We start from the raw sequence: 19585 nt of genomic DNA on the forward strand, positions 1-19585 counted from the left end.
TAAAAACTTTGTGCCAAGCTTTCTGAAATGTTATAATGATCTCTAGTGTTTTTATTGTTTAGCTTATTTTATCCTGACGAAGTTTTATCAGATAATTTTATTCTCAATCTCAAGTGTTTTTATTCTTTAGTTTATTTATCCTGACGAAGTTTTATCAGACAACTTTATTTTGCTAATTATGACTAAGAGACATCTTGTTTGGGCTTTGCCCACGAGAGCTATGTCTTGTTTTTGAATTAAATGAATTTGAATTTGAATCATATTATACCCAAAACTCATCCGTGTTCTTATATTCACCATTCAGGCAGTAAGAGCAATATTGATCACATTATTTGCTCACCTAGTATTACTACATCAATTGTGTTTGTATGAGCTGAAGAGCAAGACTTAGACCATCTCCCTATTTCACTTACTCTTACGGTGAATTTAAACCCTGCAAGTATTTGTAAAGTACCCCGGTCTTCAAAATAGTTTGAAAAAAGTAATTGGAAGAGAGCTGATGTTCCTCTCTATGCGTTTACACTAGCAAACCTACTGTCTGCTATACGAGTTCCCTATCATCTGTTTCAGAGCTTTATACAAGTGAATTGCAAAAGGGACCTGGATTGCTATTATAATCAAATAATTAAATGTCTAAAAGATGCCGAGGCTGTTGCAGTGCCGCTGCAACGTGTTAGATGTGGTACGCAAAACCTATTTGGTCTTTAGATCCTAATTTAAAAACTTTGAAAAATAAAGCAAAGCTTTGGTTAGAAGTATGGAATGAATTTGATAGACCGCCTTGTGGAATTGTATCTGACCTTAAGCGTAAGACGCGAAGTGAATATAAAAAATATCTTAAGTCGATGCGTTATCGTGATAAGGATTTTCCAGTGTCAAAGAGAGAATGGCGAAAAATTATTAATTCTGAGTTGATTAGAAGTGATGTGCCAAGTAGTGATTGTCTTCCTACATCAGCTTGGCATGGCCAGTACTTATCTATTTTTTTTCACGTCAGGGACTGTAAAAAACATTCATAATCCCAGTTGCTTACTGACATTTTTAGTACCCCTCTATAACAATAGACTTGCAACTATAGGTCTCTTTTATCCCTAATTGAAGCAATTCTGAAACTTTGATCAGACGCCGTGGATAATGTTGGACTATATAGTTGGATTCTTTTATTAGACTACTTCCCCCTTATTCGCTATATAAACCTATATTTCCAGATTTTTATTTGTACTTCTAGTGTACTGGAGGTCTATTTGTGTGGTTTTAAAGAACTGCCTGTTTAATTTCAAAGAGGGGAAATTCTTCTTTAATTTGCTCTTCTTACAGGCATATTACTGTCTCTTGCGCTTTTAGTAAAGTTCTTGAGGATGTATAGCTACATTTTGTGACTAATAATATGCTTGAGAGAGATAACCAGTTTGGATTTAAGCCCGGAGTAGGTTGTCAGCATGCACATCGTGTATTATCTTCTTTGCTCCTTAAGAATTCTTCTAAGGGAAAGATTATATATCTTTGTACTTTAGATCTATCAAAAGCTTTTGATAGTGTATGTCATAGTCAGCTTTTTTCTGCTCTTCATGGTTGCGGTGTCAATCTATCGGTTATTTTCCTCCTTCGTTACTGGTACTCTAATTCTTTTCTTCGGCTGAAATCTGCGCCAGCTTCTATTATTAGATTGAAAAGAGGTTTAAGGCAAGGTGGAGTTTTATCTCTGACCCTATTTAATTTATGTATTTCACGAGTTCTGGCAAAGATATCGGCTACCTATCTCTCCGGTTTTTCTGATGTTTCATACCTGGCCTACGCTTATGATCTGCTTCTTATAAGCCGTACTAAAACTAGTTTATCTAGCATGGTTTCTTGTGTTGCCACTTCTTTTTCAGACATAGGCCTTTCTTTTAATGTAGATAAATATAATTTTCTTTCTTTTAATAACATTTTTAGTACTTCCCTTCGGCTTTACTATCCCTCTCGTAGGTTCTCTTCGATGGCTCAGTATTTCTATTACTAATAGTCTTCCGAGCTTGCGCCAGCGCACACTCTCAGATATTAATGCGAAAATTAAATTAGGATATACTAAGATTGTTGCCAATAGAGGTAAATATAATAAACTCGCGTCGGCCAAGCTCTACTCAACTTTTTGTGACCATTCAATTCTTTTTGCTTCTGGAATTTTTCTCCTTCTTAAGAAAAATGAGTTTAAAAGAATCCGGATTAATTATTTTAGATTTTGTGAATTTTTGTTGTTTCTTCCACCATGGACCAAAAACCGGGTAGTAATTAATAAATTTCTTGTTCCTAATATTACTGAAAAACTGGAAGCACTACACAGAAAACTTTCAAATACTGCTTGTATCCATTTTTCTCTGCACCATCACCTTATCAGGTTTTTTTCAGTCGTAAGCTATTTTTCTTTTATTTGTTTAGTTGTATTTCTCTGTTTGGTCACTCTACATTTTTCAGTATTGTAAACAGTGAAGATCAAATAATTATAATAATAATGATAGCTTGTGTCCATATTTCTGCATATTACTGCTTATTAGATTCTGCAAGTTGTGAGTTTTTTTCTCTCTTCTTCTTTCCCCCCTCCTTTCACGGTAGTTCCCTTTTGTTTTAGGTTCCTTTAAATATTTACGTATTACACTGTAACTAGTAAACTTTGATTTATATATTTATTTTCGGTACATTTTACGTTTTATTTCTCAGCATACTCTACATATTATACCTCTTTATAGTGTGGGTTAGAAATAAGTAATAATAATAATAATCAATCTGGAATTCAGTTAAATATCTTCAAGACATAATGGCTTTGAAATTCCAGGTGTAAGGCGAAAACATGTGCTGAAAATAATTTCGTTAATCTTCATCAGAAGATAAAAACACATTATCGGAGGACTTGTTTGATTTATACTTTTTTTTATCAAGCGGCCATATTTCATTGGGGTCTTTTTCAAGATATTCAATGATTTTAGCAGTGACTTTGTGCTTTTGAAATATTTCTGACGACTTTTGTTTTGTACTCAGTCTTGGTTTTATATTTTATAAACTACACTGGGTCTTGGTGCCCATATTTACTATATAAATGAAAGCAGAAGTTTGACGTGACTGCCGCAGTTCATAATTGAACAACTACCTTTGAAATATGAAACCAAAACTCTTTCTGCGTTTGCACAGTAGCACGATTTTGGATACAAAATGAATCAAGAACGTATCTGCTTCTTATTACCAATTATCGGGATATTTCTAGGCAATGAAAAGGAATTAGAAACCGAGAAGTAATAGATACAGGAATACTTAGGTAAAAAGCACCAAGCACTTGCTTATCATTAAATCAAGTGGGTTGGATTAAAAAAAAATCCAACGATATTATTGCATCGGAGTAATTTACATTTTTACTTGATTTAATCAATTATTTAAATGTCAGTATAATTAAGCATACTATTAACTAGTCAAAAAGACTCACTTGGCGAGCAGTTCAGCAGACGTTAGCAGATTATGCTTAGAATTAAACAAATTTATACTCTCTGTAAGAGATAGGCTCAAAGTTGGAATTTGAAGAAAATGTGCTTAACCAATATAAATGGCCATATTTCCGGAGGGCTGACCTCTTCCTACCTGCTGAAGAGGGATAGCAGGGACAAATACTTTGAGCTTTTTAAGGAAAGGGAGAGAGTGTTGGGAAAAAAATTGACATTCCAGCTACAACATATAATTACAACATAACAAAATCTCAATTAGATGGAGTGTCTTTACTACTGAACCGTTAAGTTTTACGACAACTTAAAATTGAAATGTTAATGTGTACCAGTGACAATTTTCTAAGGATTTTGCATTTTCTGTGGTACCAACGATTGTCTTACTGCTTACAGAGATTGACAAACTTGGTAGCAGCGTAACAATAGGTATATTTTACATTTGCATAATTTCCTCCTCGCCGGAATATTTGAGAGGACTTTTCATGTAATGATCACATGGTGATGCTCCTTACAATTGAAAGACTTAATCCAGTATTAAATGATAGGCCTACTCGTCAAGTACATTTTTATTTCATTTATTTTTTTCAGAGCCACAAGTAGTTGGTAAACTTTTTTTCTTTCAGTAGTCCGCTCTGCCCTCAAACTTAAGCTTGTATGAGCATGTTTTTCTTAGATCTTCTTGCCCTTAAAACTTCTCAAGTTTCATTAGGAATTAGGAATTAATCTCATTAGGAATTAATCTATGAATTAACAGAGTTCTATCGTTTCTGTTGTATTGTATGGCCTTTTGAAATGTAATTCAGCATAGTAATATATATCTTTTAGTATTGATGCTTTTTTCGAATGGACGTTCAGCGTGAATGGTATTACCCGATGGGAATGTGTGTTCTTACCTGACAATGGTGCTTTCTTCGTAAACTATATCATCACAGCGGCCTTTGTTGGTACGGCAATGGACTTGATCAGGATTGTGGAACTAATTTCCTATTTTGGATGTCTAGGATTTTGCAAGTAAGTTTAGATTTGATTATTAACGATTTTGTCTCTTCCATCTTTATTTTAGAGCTTGATATTTGTCTCTCTGGAGATGGGAGAGGGAAGGGTCACAAAAAGACTCGGCCAAAAAGGATTTTACTTGGGTAATATTTTTAGTACTTAAAGGGGAATTACAAAAGGGTGCCACTGATAGTCTTCATTGAATGAAAACTGATCAGAATGATATAATGTAATGATAAAAGGTACTGGACTCAGTACTTTCACCGTCATTATTTAAATCAGAAGTAGGAATTCTCTTTGTGAAATACTTGGATTAAAAGATGGTTCCGGCCCGGTAATCAATTAAAGGCTCATGAAATATTAAAAAAAGAAACTCCGGCAAGTGATGGGTCCTTTACTCAGAACTTGGTATTTTGTTGTTCGTAGTAACAAACTGTAAGTAGGGAGTGACGCGGCTCAATAGAAACCGAAACTCTAAATAATAGAATTTTAATACCCTCAGACATATCAAAATAATCGACTTATTATGCTTATTTCAATATATAAGTTTCATTAAGTTTAGTGTTATACATCTAAGGCTAAGAGCCTAAGAAAATTTGCCTTATTTTGCAAAAAGGGGGAAACACCCCCTAAGAGTCGAATAATTTCAAGGTAAATCGCACCATAAAATTCAGCGTATTAGAGAACCTTATTTCACAGGTTTCAGCCTCCTTTCTTGAAAAATGTTCATTTTTTTTTTTTTTTGGAATAAGAAAGATCGCGGATGCCTGTTTATTTGTTTTTTTTTTTTGTTTTTTTTTCCAGGGTGATCGTATCGACCCAGTGTTCGTAGTGGTCCTTGAAAGAGTTCTCATTGAAATTAAAAGTTCTAGTGCTCTTTTTAAGTGACCAAAAAGACTGGAGGGCAACTAGGCCCCCTCTCCCTCCCTTTTTCCCCAAAATTGTCCAATCAAAATTCTGAGATAGCTATTTGATTCATCATTATTGAAAGGCCCAATAACTATGTATTTGGATATATCATGACCCCCCCCCCACAGCCCTCGGGGAAAGGTCGTTAAGTTATAAAATTTGTCCATTGTTAACGCATCGCATAGTATTTGTTATTGGGAAGTAGGCATACATTTTCGGGTGCGGGCTGTGGTGAATTTTCTGCTGGAGGGTTTTCCACGGGGGAACTTGTCAGGGGAAATTTTACACTGGGGGAATTCGCCAGAGCTTTTATACAAAAATTCTTTTCATTTGTCTTGCTTTCTCTTTTCTGTCACAATTTTACGCGTGGAGTTGTTAAGGATAATTGTCCGGAGTAAATTTTCACTGGGATTGAGTTGTCTAAAGAGTATTTCCTGCATGAATCCTCATGCAACTTCTATATATGGAATGGGTAGGTAGTCCAGGACCCACAACTAGGACTCTTATTTTTAATCAAGTTCGGGTTTGCTCTGGTAACTCTTCTACTTAATAAGTTGCTAATAAAAACATGGGATTCCTCTTCTTCTCCCTCCCCCTCAAAGCTTGCATGGGATATAGCTCGTCAAAAGGCACAGCTAGGACACCAGCTCTTAATTCTTAAAAAGTATCTGAAATCTGATCACTTTTTGTTGTAGGATGAGGATGAATTTGTCAGAGCATCTCAAACACGTAATTTTTGTGGGCTTTCAAATGGTAACACTTTAGGGATTTCCCCTTCTTTCCCACATAGATTTTACCAGGTAGAAACATTCAAGAAGTCAAACTTAAATGCTTGTATTTTCTTTTCAAAATTTGAATTGAAATTTTACTTCCCAAGAAGTTTGTATGAGGTCTAGTAACTTCTACTGATTAATATTCTAGTGATATAATGTACCCCCCCCCCACTCCCTGCTCTTCTAATCTTATTAAGAGGGTTTTTTATGTTTTTAACACCAATTTTCATTTTCCCTAGGTTTAGTTAACATCGGACAATTGCTGCGGTATTTGTCCTGTGGACACGAATGGGTTCTTCCCTCTTATTCATTTCTCCAGATGGGTTTAAATTCTGTCTTGTTATCCAAAACGCAAAAGGATGACAATGTTCTCACCTCCTTTTAAGTTTGGTCGAGATTTGATAACCCTTCGAGTAGATTAATCAACAAAATTTTATCTTCAAAAACAAAGTTTGGAACTTGGGATCTCAAAATTGACCTTTCTAGAAGCATTTCTTAAAAGTGTAAAAGGAATACAGAATTTCCAACATTTCGATTTGAAGGGGTAATTTAATATTTGACATGTGATCAGGATTCCTATGCAGTTTACTTTTGGATAGTTTTTTTTTCTTCTTATTTCTTGTACTATTTAGTTGGCTAGAAACAAAAAAGTTTATACTTTTTTAGGCTTTTGAAGTACTAAAAATTTTACAAACTTTAGAGGAATTGTTCTTGTGAGCTGCACAATCACCGTGAAGAAAACAGTGTATTTTCTTTTCACGTCATTGCGGAGCTACAAACTGCTTATCACGATACAAAAAAAAGAAAAAAGAAACATGGTATGGTCGTTGTTCTAGAAGTAGTACATCACTTTGCTTCCCAGGATCTTGATAAAATCAATTGAAACGGGAAGAAAAAAAATTGAAATTGCATCTCAATTAAAAAAGAAAAGAATATAATATTGATTTATGTGACTTTGAACATTTTTTAAGCATATTAGGGGTGTTGTAGCAGAAGAAATTATTTTGGTTGCAAAAACTGCTCAATTACTTTGTTTAACCATATATATTCATTTATGATCATTTATTCTAGTAAGTAACTGTGTGTTTATAACATACAACATTTGTGTTTCTTTTTAGGTGTCAAGCTGAGCATGAAACTATACGGAAGATGGCTTTCAAGGAATTTCCATACGGAACTGAATACGCATGGCTTATGATGAAGTTCTCCGTCATTATATTCTATAGTCTTTCCTGTCCACTCATCACAATGTTCGGTAAAATAACATTCATTAGTCTATTGATAAAAAGACAAAGAACTTTAAAATAATTAAAGTTAAGCCTTTAACCTTGATTAGTAAAGCCTTTTACTAATCAAGATTATGTTTGAATGGCAGGAAAAACGGGGCTGGATATTTCCATAATTTCTCAGTAACTTTATGTTTAATAGAAAAGCACTGTGTATTTATTTAGTTCATTTAGAATTCCTTCCCTTACCTCTGTCCCGTGGAGGACAAATTATATCCAAGCACCCAAAAGAAAACAATACACCCTTTAGACAAGTACTCAGATGGCAACAACGGACGCGCCCACTCCATAAAGATAGTATCAAATAGGGCCAAAAAATTTTAATTTAGACAGTTACTGTCACTTCTCCATAAAATCGATGTCGATCTTATGTCGACTGTCGGATCTAGTTAAGATCCGACAGTCTCTTCTGTCAAATGTTTTGATAATAAAATTTAAGGTCTCTTCCCGCCAGTTTTAGATAAGAACTAACACTTCTTGTAAAAGGAATTTGGACTATGTGGGTCCTCAAAAAAAAGTTTTTGGCACCGTTCCATCAAATTTACTTCTTAATGAAAAGCCAACGATTTAAAAGTACTGCCTAAACATTAATTACAGAAAATTCTGGTTTGTTGTATCCATCTTTTTTTCATAAATAGAGTAGTTGTCAATGAAAAATATTAAAAAAATTGCCTCTGAAAAAATTGGAGGGAATTAATTATATGCTATTTTTTTTAACTATATTGTAATGTTTGTGTATGGCCTAGCGACCGAATAAATTATCTATCTATCTATGCTATTGAAAGTTCTTCAGTCTCATTTTGATTAGTAATGATTAGTTTTAGCTGGGAAGGGGGGGGGGGGGTGGACAAAGCAACTCATTTTTAATAGCAGCCGAGAAAAATGGAAACTGTGGCAAAAATATGGTGTTCTTTTAAATGGAATAAACTGGTAAACCCCGTGCGCTGATAAACTTCATGGGCATAATGTGTTTGGAAAGATTAAAAAAAAAAAAAAAAAAAAAAATGACTGCCATATTGTATGCAGCATCTGGACATGCCTGTTTATGGTTGATTAGTAATAGGTTGCTTGTACGTGGAGGGGAGGGGATGTTACAAATCTGGACATTTTTAATAGCAGCCGAGAAGAACGGAAACTACGGCAAAAATATGGTGTTTTCAAAAAAGAATTGTGTTTCCAGGCACCGGTTTTAAAGCGTGTTTAGAGCGGGTTTGACAAAATTTGTTCTCCGTTTTCAACGCAGTAAAACCTTAAACCATTTTCATCTTACGGGTTCCAGACGTATAAAGTAAGAAATTTTTAGAAGCAGCCGAAGAAATGAAAACTGTGATAAAAATATCGTTTCTTTTAAAGGGTATAAATCGTAAACCTCGTGCCCTGATAAACTTGATGTGCATAATTCTTTTAGATTAGTGTTGTAACTGGTAAAATTGGTCACGGTAAAATTGGGTATTTCACGTATTTTACCATAATTTTACGGATCCAAAAACTAATAATCATCGCTATCACTATCAATTTGTTTGGTTCGTTTTACCTCGCCTATGTATTTCGTCATTGTGAATACATATCGCCGAACCTTTTTTTTAACAAAGGTATGGTAGATGACCTTATCCTTGTCGAAATCCCAAACCCAGTCACCATCGCTATCATTTTCAATTTGGTTCGTTTTGATTCTCGCAGTCCCGGCTGATTTTAATTGACTCGCTCACATATTTGGTGTTGCATGTCTTCTAACAGTGCGTGTCTTCGCTTTTCATTTTCATTTTTCACTTGCTCACATGCTTGGTGTCGCATATCTTCTACCTGCATGAGTCTTTGCTCTTCATTTTATTTTTTACACGCCGCCGCTTTTATTTCTACCTTGTATGTCTTCGCTCTCCATTTTCATTTTTGACTCGCTCACTTGCTATGTGTTGCATGTCTCCTAACTGCGTTTGTCTTTAGATTACTGTGATTACTTTAGACAATTTAGGAATGGTCTTTGCTTTAGCTGCCCGTATTGGTGTTGTCGCAATTGATGGTCCAGGTTGTCGATTTTCACATCTTATCACGTTTGATAGTTCAGGTGTTGGCTCCAAAGACTCATCATTTATAGTAACTGCAACTGCAAATATTCGTTTTTTGGCCCTTCTAACAGACATTTTAGTAGTATCACCACTCTGCTTTCTACCGCAGCTCTCCCAGGATTTCCACAACAGCTCCTTGATGTCACAATAGCCATGGCAAGATTCCTACAACATGCCCTGGTCATATTCCGACGACAAGCCCTAAATATATTACTATGACACCCATAGCAGATTAACATGGTATTTTTATGACACCCTGTTTCCATAGCAGTCGTCTGACTTCACAACATTCCTAGGAAGATAACAGAATTTTAAATGCTCCGATAGGAAAATATGGCAAGAATCCCACGACACACCTTCGCCTTTTAAACGGTCAGATAGGGATATTAACATGCCATTTTAAAGGGTCAGATAGGGAATTCTAAGTAGAGCTCCTAGTCCCTCGCACCTGTGCATTGCAGCTCCTGACTCCAGGTGTAATATGCTTGACGCAATCTTATTTCAAATGGTGAGATTCCCATGACACACCCCTTTGGACTCCAGTGACGTCACACGACTTACCCCGTTTTAAACGGGCAAGTGTAATATGGATGATGGAATTTTATGTAACCATGTATCAGAACTCATGGGAACTCACCGACTCTAACTTAACGACGGCATACACATTACGGAATGGCAGCACACATCTTACGTAATGACAGTGCACATATCACTGTCACATAATACTTTTTGGGAATTTATTTTTCGATGGAAATGTTCAACGCATTTTTTTCTTTGAATTTAATGGAGGCACACACTTTATGTAAGGTCAGTGCACCTGACGCGATGACGGCGCACATCTTACCTAATAACAGCGCGTACATCACTGTCACATAATACTTTTTTGACATTTTATTTTTTGCCCGGAACGTAGACAGCGTTTTTTTCTTTGCTTGACCTCGCTAGGACTTGAAAGGTCCATTCCCTTCTATTGGGAAAGCACTCCAACCATCAGGACTAAACTGCTATTCCCAGTATTCTGTATCGAGAACTAAATTTAAAAGTAACCTATTGCGCGTCACCTGAGATTTCCCCATTTTTTGCACACGCTAGAACAACGTGTTTTCAGCCAAAATTTGGCACGCAGTCGGAAAAAATCTATTTCCAGAAATTACACCTCTTCATTTAGTAACGCTTTTTAGTGAGCGATGCCAAATAATATTGTTAATTGTTCTTAATGTATTTTTTCGCGATAAACGACAGAAGGGGTGCTTAATTTGCGCTAAAACTTAGGTCGTCCGAAACAATATATCTAATGGATTACGCTTATTGTAATAAAAGAAATATCTGAAAAAATGTCTTATGGGTGATTCGGCGATATCAGAGGGGTGCTCCACAGCCGTAATGGTGTGGCATTGTAGCATTGCTTGGAGTATCACGTTTTGACAACGAAATACCAAGTTCCACTGTTCAAGTACAAACAGTGTTTAATTTAGATTCATGAACTTATTTTCTCTGGGAAAGGGTTGAAATTGTCCTAGGGGGGGTGATCTTGGCGGGGGAGGTGTGTAATGCCATGGTGATGTCGAGTGTTTTTTGAGGTTATTATGATAAGCTTGGCTTGCAAAAACTTGAATCACTCAATTTTAACATAATTCTTAGCAAGAAATGTCTGAAAAATGTCCTGGGGTGATGATGTGATGTCGGAGGGCAGACAAGTAATGTCGCTGTGGCGTGAATTACTTGGAGTATCATGTGCTACAGCTTTAAAATTAATATGGAGGCTGGAAATGATTGCTAGGAGGGTGAGGGGGGCAGTCGTATATTGTCATAATGTTGTGAAATATTCATAAGTTTAGCTCGAAGAAATGTCATATTTTCATTGCCCTCAGAAACACCTCATTATGGCTTAAATTCAACTCTAATATCAATCTTGCCCGTCTGAAAATGATTCATGAGATGTATTTTTGCTTTAATGCATGGTTTTTTGCTTATACTTTATACGCCTTTTTTCACTTTTTAATCTTTGTTTGTTGTATTTTTCTAACTACTTTTTCTTTATTTTAATAATGTTGTAAATTTGTCTGACTTAAACAATTGAAAGAAACGAAGTTTCGGCGATATGTCTTTCATAGTGACAAAAGACAAGCCGAGGCAAAAGTTAAAGGTCCAATAAAAAAAAATATAGTTTTGTAAAGGCACCACTTCTAATTTAAGGTTCATTTGGACGTCATGATATTAAGAAAAGGCTCAAATTGTCTGCGTGCAGAAGGCAAGTGACAATGAGAATCTAAATATAGAAGCCTGCCGCGTGCCGAGGCCTTGCGGCGAAGCCGTTGGGCTCTCGGTACTATATATGTATATATATATCAGTGATGTTGTTTTGTTTCATTTTAGGTCTTGTATACCTTGGCAATAAACACTTTGTGGACCGGTATAACATTTATCACGCATACGCTCCATCCAAAACTACGGAGAAGGTTCACAAGGTTGGAATTTATTTCGTAATAACAGCTCTCTGCCTACTCCAGATTTGTTTATTCTTCTTTTCATTTCTAAGACATGGATTTAGAGACGTAACCATTTGTTCGCTTATAGGAATGGCCATAACAGCAGCTGTCATTTTTGGGTATATGTTTCTCAACTTGTTCAGAAATTTTGGCCCGTTTCTTTATAAGGTAGTGTGTTTCTTTTGTTTCTCTTATTTTCTTTTTTGTTTAAAGTATATTCCTTTTTGTTATATCAGTAACTCGTTTTGGGGAAGGGTTAGTGGTGATTAAGAATTAAAATAACATTTAACACACATTTTAAATTTAAAAATTTGAATTTTCTATTTTTTTTTTTTTTTTTTTTTTTTTTTTTTTTTTTACAATTCTGTTTAATAACTGTCATATACAATTATAATCAGATACCTATGGATGAGAAGAAGACTTGACACAACCTCCCTCCCTTCGGACTCACCTCTATGAGGGACTCTTTCGAGAAATAGGATTAAAATTAAAAGTGAGAAAGTAGAATATAGATAAGTGTATCACGTAATAAACTTCCCTGAAGTAATGATGCTACGACTGTTTTGAAAATATTTCAGAGACCCCTCGAAAATGGCGTCAGGTCAAAATAAAAGTGTACCATTAGAATCAGCATAGTCGTAAACCTTGTACAGAGAAATTACAGTCCAGCACCTTGAACAACAGGGAAAATTTCTTTTTTCCAGGGCTAGTGGTTTACTAAAACAGCACAGAGACAGTTTCAATTACTTATCTAAAAGCTCTTTCTCCTATCTACGTGCTTTGTATTAATTCCACCATCTGCAAGTGGAATACGGCAATAAAAATGGTAGTTTTTATGCAAATTCGGAAGTGGTGGGGGGACTAGTGGGCCACCAGAACATCGTAGACAGCTTTTAAAAGCTCATATAAAATATATTGCTCATATCTACGTTCTTCCTGTAAATACCAACATCTGCAAGTTCCAAAAGGCATTAAAAATGGCACTTTTGTTGCCATGTCTGAAATGGAAATGCCGGGGCTTGTGGGCTCCCAAATTTTTTTAGAGCGATGTTTAATAGCTCGTTTCAAATCTATTGCTTATATCTACGTGATTTTCAACAATTCTACCATCCGTAAGTTTGATATAGCACTAAAAACGACACTTTTGGTATCACTCCTAAAGTAGAAAAGCTTGGAAGTATAAAACGATATCATTGTAATAATTTAGTAATTTTTTAAATCACGGTTCCATCCCTTCTATATGATTTTATCAGATAATTCACTATTTTTGTAAATGTAATGCACTAATTTTTAAAAGCATGTCCTGGGAAGGTATTTTGTCAAGCATTTTGATTCAAAAGGGAATAGAGGGGATCCAGTTCATGGTTTGCAACGACATTCTTAGTTCCATACTGCAATGAATAAGAATAATTTTTATCAGAATCCTGGCGGTGGGTGTTGGAGCCAATTTTCCCAAATCAAGTGAAATTGACAAAGTAAAGTGAAAAATGAGCGTTTGTAAAGTATTGGGAATAATATGTTGACGTCATTGCAGCATGGTACGCCAATCAAACTGCAATGGTTGACATATCTATTCTATTCTAGTCTTATTTATAATTCTATGCAATCTCATTTATTTACCAGTGATATCTTCAGAATTAATTAGCATTTTTTGGTCCTTCCTTTTACTTTAATCCGAAATTTATTCATTATTCCACCTTTCCTTGTACTCACCAAATTCAGGGGTATGGGGAACAAGTCTATTTTAAAGCATACAGAGAAAAATTAAATGTTAACATATCCAGCTTTCGACTACTGTTGTTAGTGTGGTTTTTTTTTATACTATATATGGCATAATACATTACATTACATTCACATGCTTAACGGCACAGAGGTGGAAAAGGGGAGACGGGCTAATATGAGCTGCGCCAGAAACTTTCATGGGAGGGGGGCGGGTGTGGCAAGTACTGCCAGGGGCTTAGTTTCGGATCCAAACCTAATCAGCCTTTGTATGGGCTCCTCTTTTCTTATCATTTTAAGGCTATCAAAACAGGCGGCCAGATAAAATAAATATCTGATGTTAAGGAAGAGTCTAGTGTCCTATGTTGGCTTTTTTTTACAGTTCAGAGCCTAGGCAACCTCTCTTACTTGAAAGTCAAACAGTTGCAACTGCCTATTAGCAGGCACAATGTTGCTTTCTCTGGTTGGTCGTTGACTAATGTCTATTACTAGTAGTTGTCCGTTACTACCAGTAGTAATTTAATACTAGTAGTTCAGTTCTAAATAAAAGGAGGAGTGATGGATTTTTCCAATCGGGACACCTACCAGAATATTTTGCTGGATTTCGAAGAACTATGGTGAAAATTGAAATTTGATTTGTACTTTGTGGCTTTTTGGAATTGAAATACGACTTAAGGGTTTCTACAAGGGGGAAGGTCATTATGTTTTGCATTCAGAACATCTACCGGAACGGGGTATTCAATCTTAATAAGCTAGATAAGAGGTAAAAGCTGATCTCGTAGTTTATCTGTTTCTGAGTCTCAGGCCAAACTAACCTATGTGAAAGTTAGCGAGTTTAAATTATAGCCATTAAGGTATCCACCAAAGAGGCTGCTGTATTTCAACCAACTGATAGTTAGAAGCAGCAATTAATGTCCTAGTTGTTTAGAGAGTTCATTCTAAAATAAACGTCTCTTAACCCTCTTCTTCCCCTTTCCTCTTATTAGTGTCTTATTAGTGATATCCCCTTTCCTCTTATTAGTGCCTTCGGTGATTTCTTGTCTAAGCCCTTGTCTTTCCTGTTTAACAAAATGACCGAGTCTGGGCAAATTCCTACAATTTGGAAACAGGGTTTCATAACCCCCTTTGAAAAAGAAAAACGGAAAGCCTGGTTTTGAAGGCGTCCGGCCTATAACTGTTACTCGTATTTTCTCGAAACTTTATGAAGGATTACTTGCAGATTGGCTAAAGGTAAAAGTTCTACCTCTCACTGACTTGAAACAATTTGGGAACCTAAAATCCACCTCTACTTCCCATTACCTCGTTTCTCTTATTGATCACATCGGGAAAACCCTTGAAAAGCCTAATTCCTGGCTAAATTTAATTTCCATTGACCTTCAGAAAGCATTCGACCTTGTTAACTATGGTGTAAATTGAAATTTGATTTGTACTTTGTGGCTTTTTGGAATTGAAATACGACTTAAAGGTTTCTACAAGGGGAAGGTCATTATGTTTTGCATTCAGAACATCTACCGGAACGGGGTATTCAATCTTAATAAGCTAGATAAGAGGTAAAAGCTGATCTCGTAGTTTATCAGTTTCTGAGTCTCAGGCCAAACTAACCTATGTGAAAGTTAGCGTCTGGGCAAATTCCTACAATTTGGAAACAGGGTTTCATAACCCCCTTTGAAAAACAAAAACGGAAAGCCTGGTTTTGAAGGCGTCCGTCCTATTACTCTTACTCCTATGTTCTCGAAACTTTATGAAGGATTACTTGAAGATTAGCCAAATGAAAAAATCCTACCTCTTTCAGTCTCGAAACGATGTGGGAACCTAGAATCCACCTCTAAGTCCCAATACCTCATTTTTATGTTTGATCAAATCGACAAATTACTTGAATAATCCATTTCCAGACTACATGTAATTTCCATCGACCTTCCGAAACATTTGACCTTGTTAACCATGGTGTAAATTGAAATTTGATTTGTACTTTGTGGCTTTTTGGAATTGAAATACGACTTAAAGGTTTCTACAAGGGGGAAGGTCATTATGTTTTGCATTCAGAACATCTACCGGAACGGGGTATTCAATCTTAATAAGCTAGATAAGAGGTAAAAGCTGATCTCGTAGTTTATCTGTTTCTGAGTCTCAGGCCAAACTAACCTATGTGAAAGTTAGCGAGTTTAAATTATAGCCATTAAGGTATCCACCAAAGAGGCTGCTGTATTTCAACCAACTGATAGTTAGAAGCAGCAATTAATGTCCTAGTTGTTTAGAGAGTTCATTCTAAAATAAACGTCTCTTAACCCTCTTCTTCCCCTTTCCTCTTATTAGTGTCTTATTAGGGATATCCCTTGTCCTCTTATCAGTGCCTTTGGTGATATTTTGCATAAAACATTGTCAGTCCTGTTCAACAAGATGACCGAGTTTGTGCCAATGCCTGCTCTTTGGAAACAGGGTTGCATAACCCCTTTGAAAAAGAAAAACTGATATCCTAGTTTTGAAGGTGTCCGGCCTATTACTCTTACTCCTATTTTCTCGAAACTTTATTAAGGATTACTTGCAGATTGGCTAAAGGAAAAAATCTTACCTCTTACTGACTTGAAACAATTTGGGAGCCTAAAATCCACCTCTACTTCCCATTACCTCGTTTCTCTTATTGATGACATCGGGAAAATCCTTGAAAAGACTAATTCCTGGCTAAATTTAATTTCCATTGACCTTCAGAAAGCATTCGACCTTGTTAACTATGGTGAAAATTGAAATTTGATTTGTACTTTGTGGCTTTTTGGAATTGAAATACGACTTAAAGGTTTCTACAAGGGGGAAGGTCATTATGTTTTGCATTCAGAACATCTACCGGAACGGGGTATTCAATCTTAATAAGCTAGATAAGAGGTAAAAGCTGATCTCGTAGTTTATCAGTTTCTGAGTCTCAGGCCAAACTAACCTATGTGAAAGTTAGCGAGTTTAAATTATAGCCATTAAGGTATCCACCAAAGAGGCTGCTGTATTTCAACCAACTGATAATTAGAAGCAGCAATTAATGTCCTAGTTGTTTAGAGAGTTCATTCTAAAATAAACGTCTCTTAACCCTCTTCTTCCCCTTTCCTCTTATTAGTGTCTTATTAGTGATATCCCATTTCCTCTTATTAGTGCCATCGGTGATTTCTTGGCTAAGCCCTTGTCTTTCCTGTTTAACAAAATTATCGAGTCTGGACAAATTCCTACAATTTGGAGACAGGTTTTCAAAATCCCTTTGAAAAAGAAAAACGAAAAGCCTGGTTTTGAAGGCGTCCGTCCTATTACTCTTACTCCTATTTTCTCGAAATTTTATGAAGGATTACTTGCAGATTGGCTAAAGGAAAAAATCCTACCTCTTACTGTCTTGAAACAATTTGGGAACCTAAAATCCACCTCTACTTCCCATTACCTCGTTTCTCTTATTGATCACATCGGGAAAACCCTTGAAAAGCCTAATTCCTGGCTAAATTTAATTTCCATTGACCTTCAGAAAGCATTCGACCTTGTTAACTATGGTGTAAATTGAAATTTGATTTGTACTTTGTGGCTTTTTGGAATTGAAATACGACTTAAAGGTTTCTACAAGGGGAAGGTCATTATGTTTTGCATTCAGAACATCTACCGGAACGGGGTATTCAATCTTAATAAGCTAGATAAGAGGTAAAAGCTGATCTCGTAGTTTATCAGTTTCTGAGTCTCAGGCCAAACTAACCTATGTGAAAGTTAGCGTCTGGGCAAATTCCTACAATTTGGAAACAGGGTTTCATAACCCCTTTGAAAAACAAAAACGGAAAGCCTGGTTTTGAAGGCGTCCGTCCTATTACTCTTACTCCTATTTTCTCGAAATTTTATGAAGGATTACTTCCAGATTGGCTAAAGGAAAAAATCCTACCTCTTACTGACTTGAAACAATTTGGGAACCTAAAATCCACCTCTACTTCCTATTACCTCGTTTCTCTTATTGATCACATCGGGAAAACCCTTGAAAAGCCTAATTCCTGGCTAAATTTAATTTCCATCGACCTTCAGAAAGCATTCGACCTTGTTAACTATGGTGTAAATTGAAATTTGATTTGTACTTTGTGGCTTTTTGGAATTGAAATACGACTTAAAGGTTTCTACAAGGGGGAAGGTCATTATGTTTTGCATTCAGAACATCTACCGGAACGGGGTATTCAATCTTAATAAGCTAGATAAGAGGTAAAAGCTGATCTCGTAGTTTATCTGTTTCTGAGTCTCAGGCCAAACTAACCTATGTGAAAGTTAGCGAGTTTAAATTAGAGCCATTAAGGTATCCACCAAAGAGGCTGCTGTATTTCAACCAACTGATAGTTAGAAGCAGCAATTAATGTCCTAGTTGTTTAGAGAGTTCATTCTAAAATAAACATCTCTTAACCCTCTTCTTCCCCTTTCCTCTTATTAGTGTCTTATTAGTGATATCCCTTTTCCTCTTATTAGTGCCTTCGGTGATTTCTTGTCTAAGCCCTTGTCTTTCCTGTTTAACAAAATTACCGAGTCTGGGCAAATTCCTACAATTTGGAAACAGTTTTTCATAACCCCTTTGAAAAAGAAAAACGAAAAGCCTGGTTTTGAAGGCGTCTGTCCTATTACTCTTACTCCTATTTTCTCGAAACTTTATGAAGGATTACTTGCAGATTAGCTAAAGGAAAAAATCCTACCTCTTACTGTCTTGAAACAATTTGGGAACCTAAAATCCACCTCTACTTCCCATTACCTCGTTTCTCTTATTGATCACATCGGGAAAACCCTTGAAAAGCTTATTTCCTGGCTAAATTTAATTCCCATTGACTTTCAGAAACATTCGACCTAGTTAACCACAATGTTTTAATTGAGAAACTTGTCAACGAGTTCAATATTGATCCCTTACTGGTGAAATTAGTTGCCTCCTTCTTAACAAATAGATCGTAAGTTGTCAAATACCAAAACCATTATTCAAATCCTCTCCCTGTCCACAACGGCATACCCCAAGGTCCCCTCCTTTTTTCAGTAATGATCAACAGTCTTGCAAAGGAATTTCCTGACCGATGGAAATTTGTTGATGACCTAACGGTTGTTTAAAGTTGCTTCAGAAATTTAATAAGTGACCCTATGTGTATCCTCAATGAAATTGGAGACGAGGCCTTAGAATTAGACATGACAGTAAACGCCTCTAAGTCCATGATAATGCCCATTTGTTTCCTCAAATCCTCGCCCTATTTTCTTAATCCTATCCCTCCTGAAATTTCTGTGTCCTCATTTAAACTACTTGGCGTCACAATTTCTTCAAATTTAAAGTGGGATATCCACGTTAAAGACATCATCCATAGAGCTAATGTGTCTATCACCCTTCTTAAGCTCCTAAATAAATTCAGCGTCCCCCCTTCCCACTCCTTACGAATTTACACGTCTTTTGTCCGCCCGCATCTAGAATATGCTTGTCCAGTTTGGCACCCTGGTATCTCTCGCGAAGAATCGGAAAAAATCGAATCAATTCAAAAAAGGGCCTTGTGAAATATTTTCAAAGAAGGCAAGGTGCCATACTCTCTGCTCCTAAAAAAAGCTAGTCAGAAAACCCTGGAGCAAAGGAGGGTTTCGTTGTGCCTCCGTTTCGCAAAAAATACCATAACAAACCCTCGGACGGCAAGTATTTTCCCCAAACGTCACTCCCCATCCAGATTACGGCCGCCTCGAGTTGTTTCTGAGCCCATCCCTGCTTTGTCCCTCATTCGCTGCGTTACTTCCAGATACGAAAGAACTTTTATCCCCTTCATTAAAGAAAAAATAAATAAAATGTCTCAATAGTTTCTTCCCCCCTCTTTTTTGTTTATTAGCTGATGGTCCTGCCCCGGTTCTTGCACTCATTTGCTTGCCCCCCCC

The 19585-nt window shown here is 36.2% G+C and overlaps 1 protein-coding gene across 1 annotated transcript in view; it reads left to right on the forward strand.

The window, feature by feature from the left end:
• LOC148949223 (mechanosensitive cation channel TMEM63A-like) overlaps positions 1 to 19585 on the forward strand; it is a 53762-nt gene that overhangs the window by 27108 nt on the left and 7069 nt on the right. Inside the window, exons 9-11 of the mRNA XM_089092653.1 lie at positions 4293 to 4478; positions 7264 to 7400; positions 11874 to 12154. Of these exons, the coding sequence (XP_088948779.1) occupies positions 4293 to 4478; positions 7264 to 7400; positions 11874 to 12154 (604 nt within the window). The remainder of the gene's footprint in view (positions 1 to 4292; positions 4479 to 7263; positions 7401 to 11873; positions 12155 to 19585) is intronic.

The sequence above is a fragment of the Artemia sp. Qi Xiang Cuo genome, chromosome 8, assembly GCF_049724085.1.
Source record: "Artemia sp. Qi Xiang Cuo chromosome 8, ASM4972408v1, whole genome shotgun sequence".
Lineage (NCBI taxonomy): Eukaryota > Metazoa > Arthropoda > Branchiopoda > Anostraca > Artemiidae > Artemia > Artemia sp. Qi Xiang Cuo.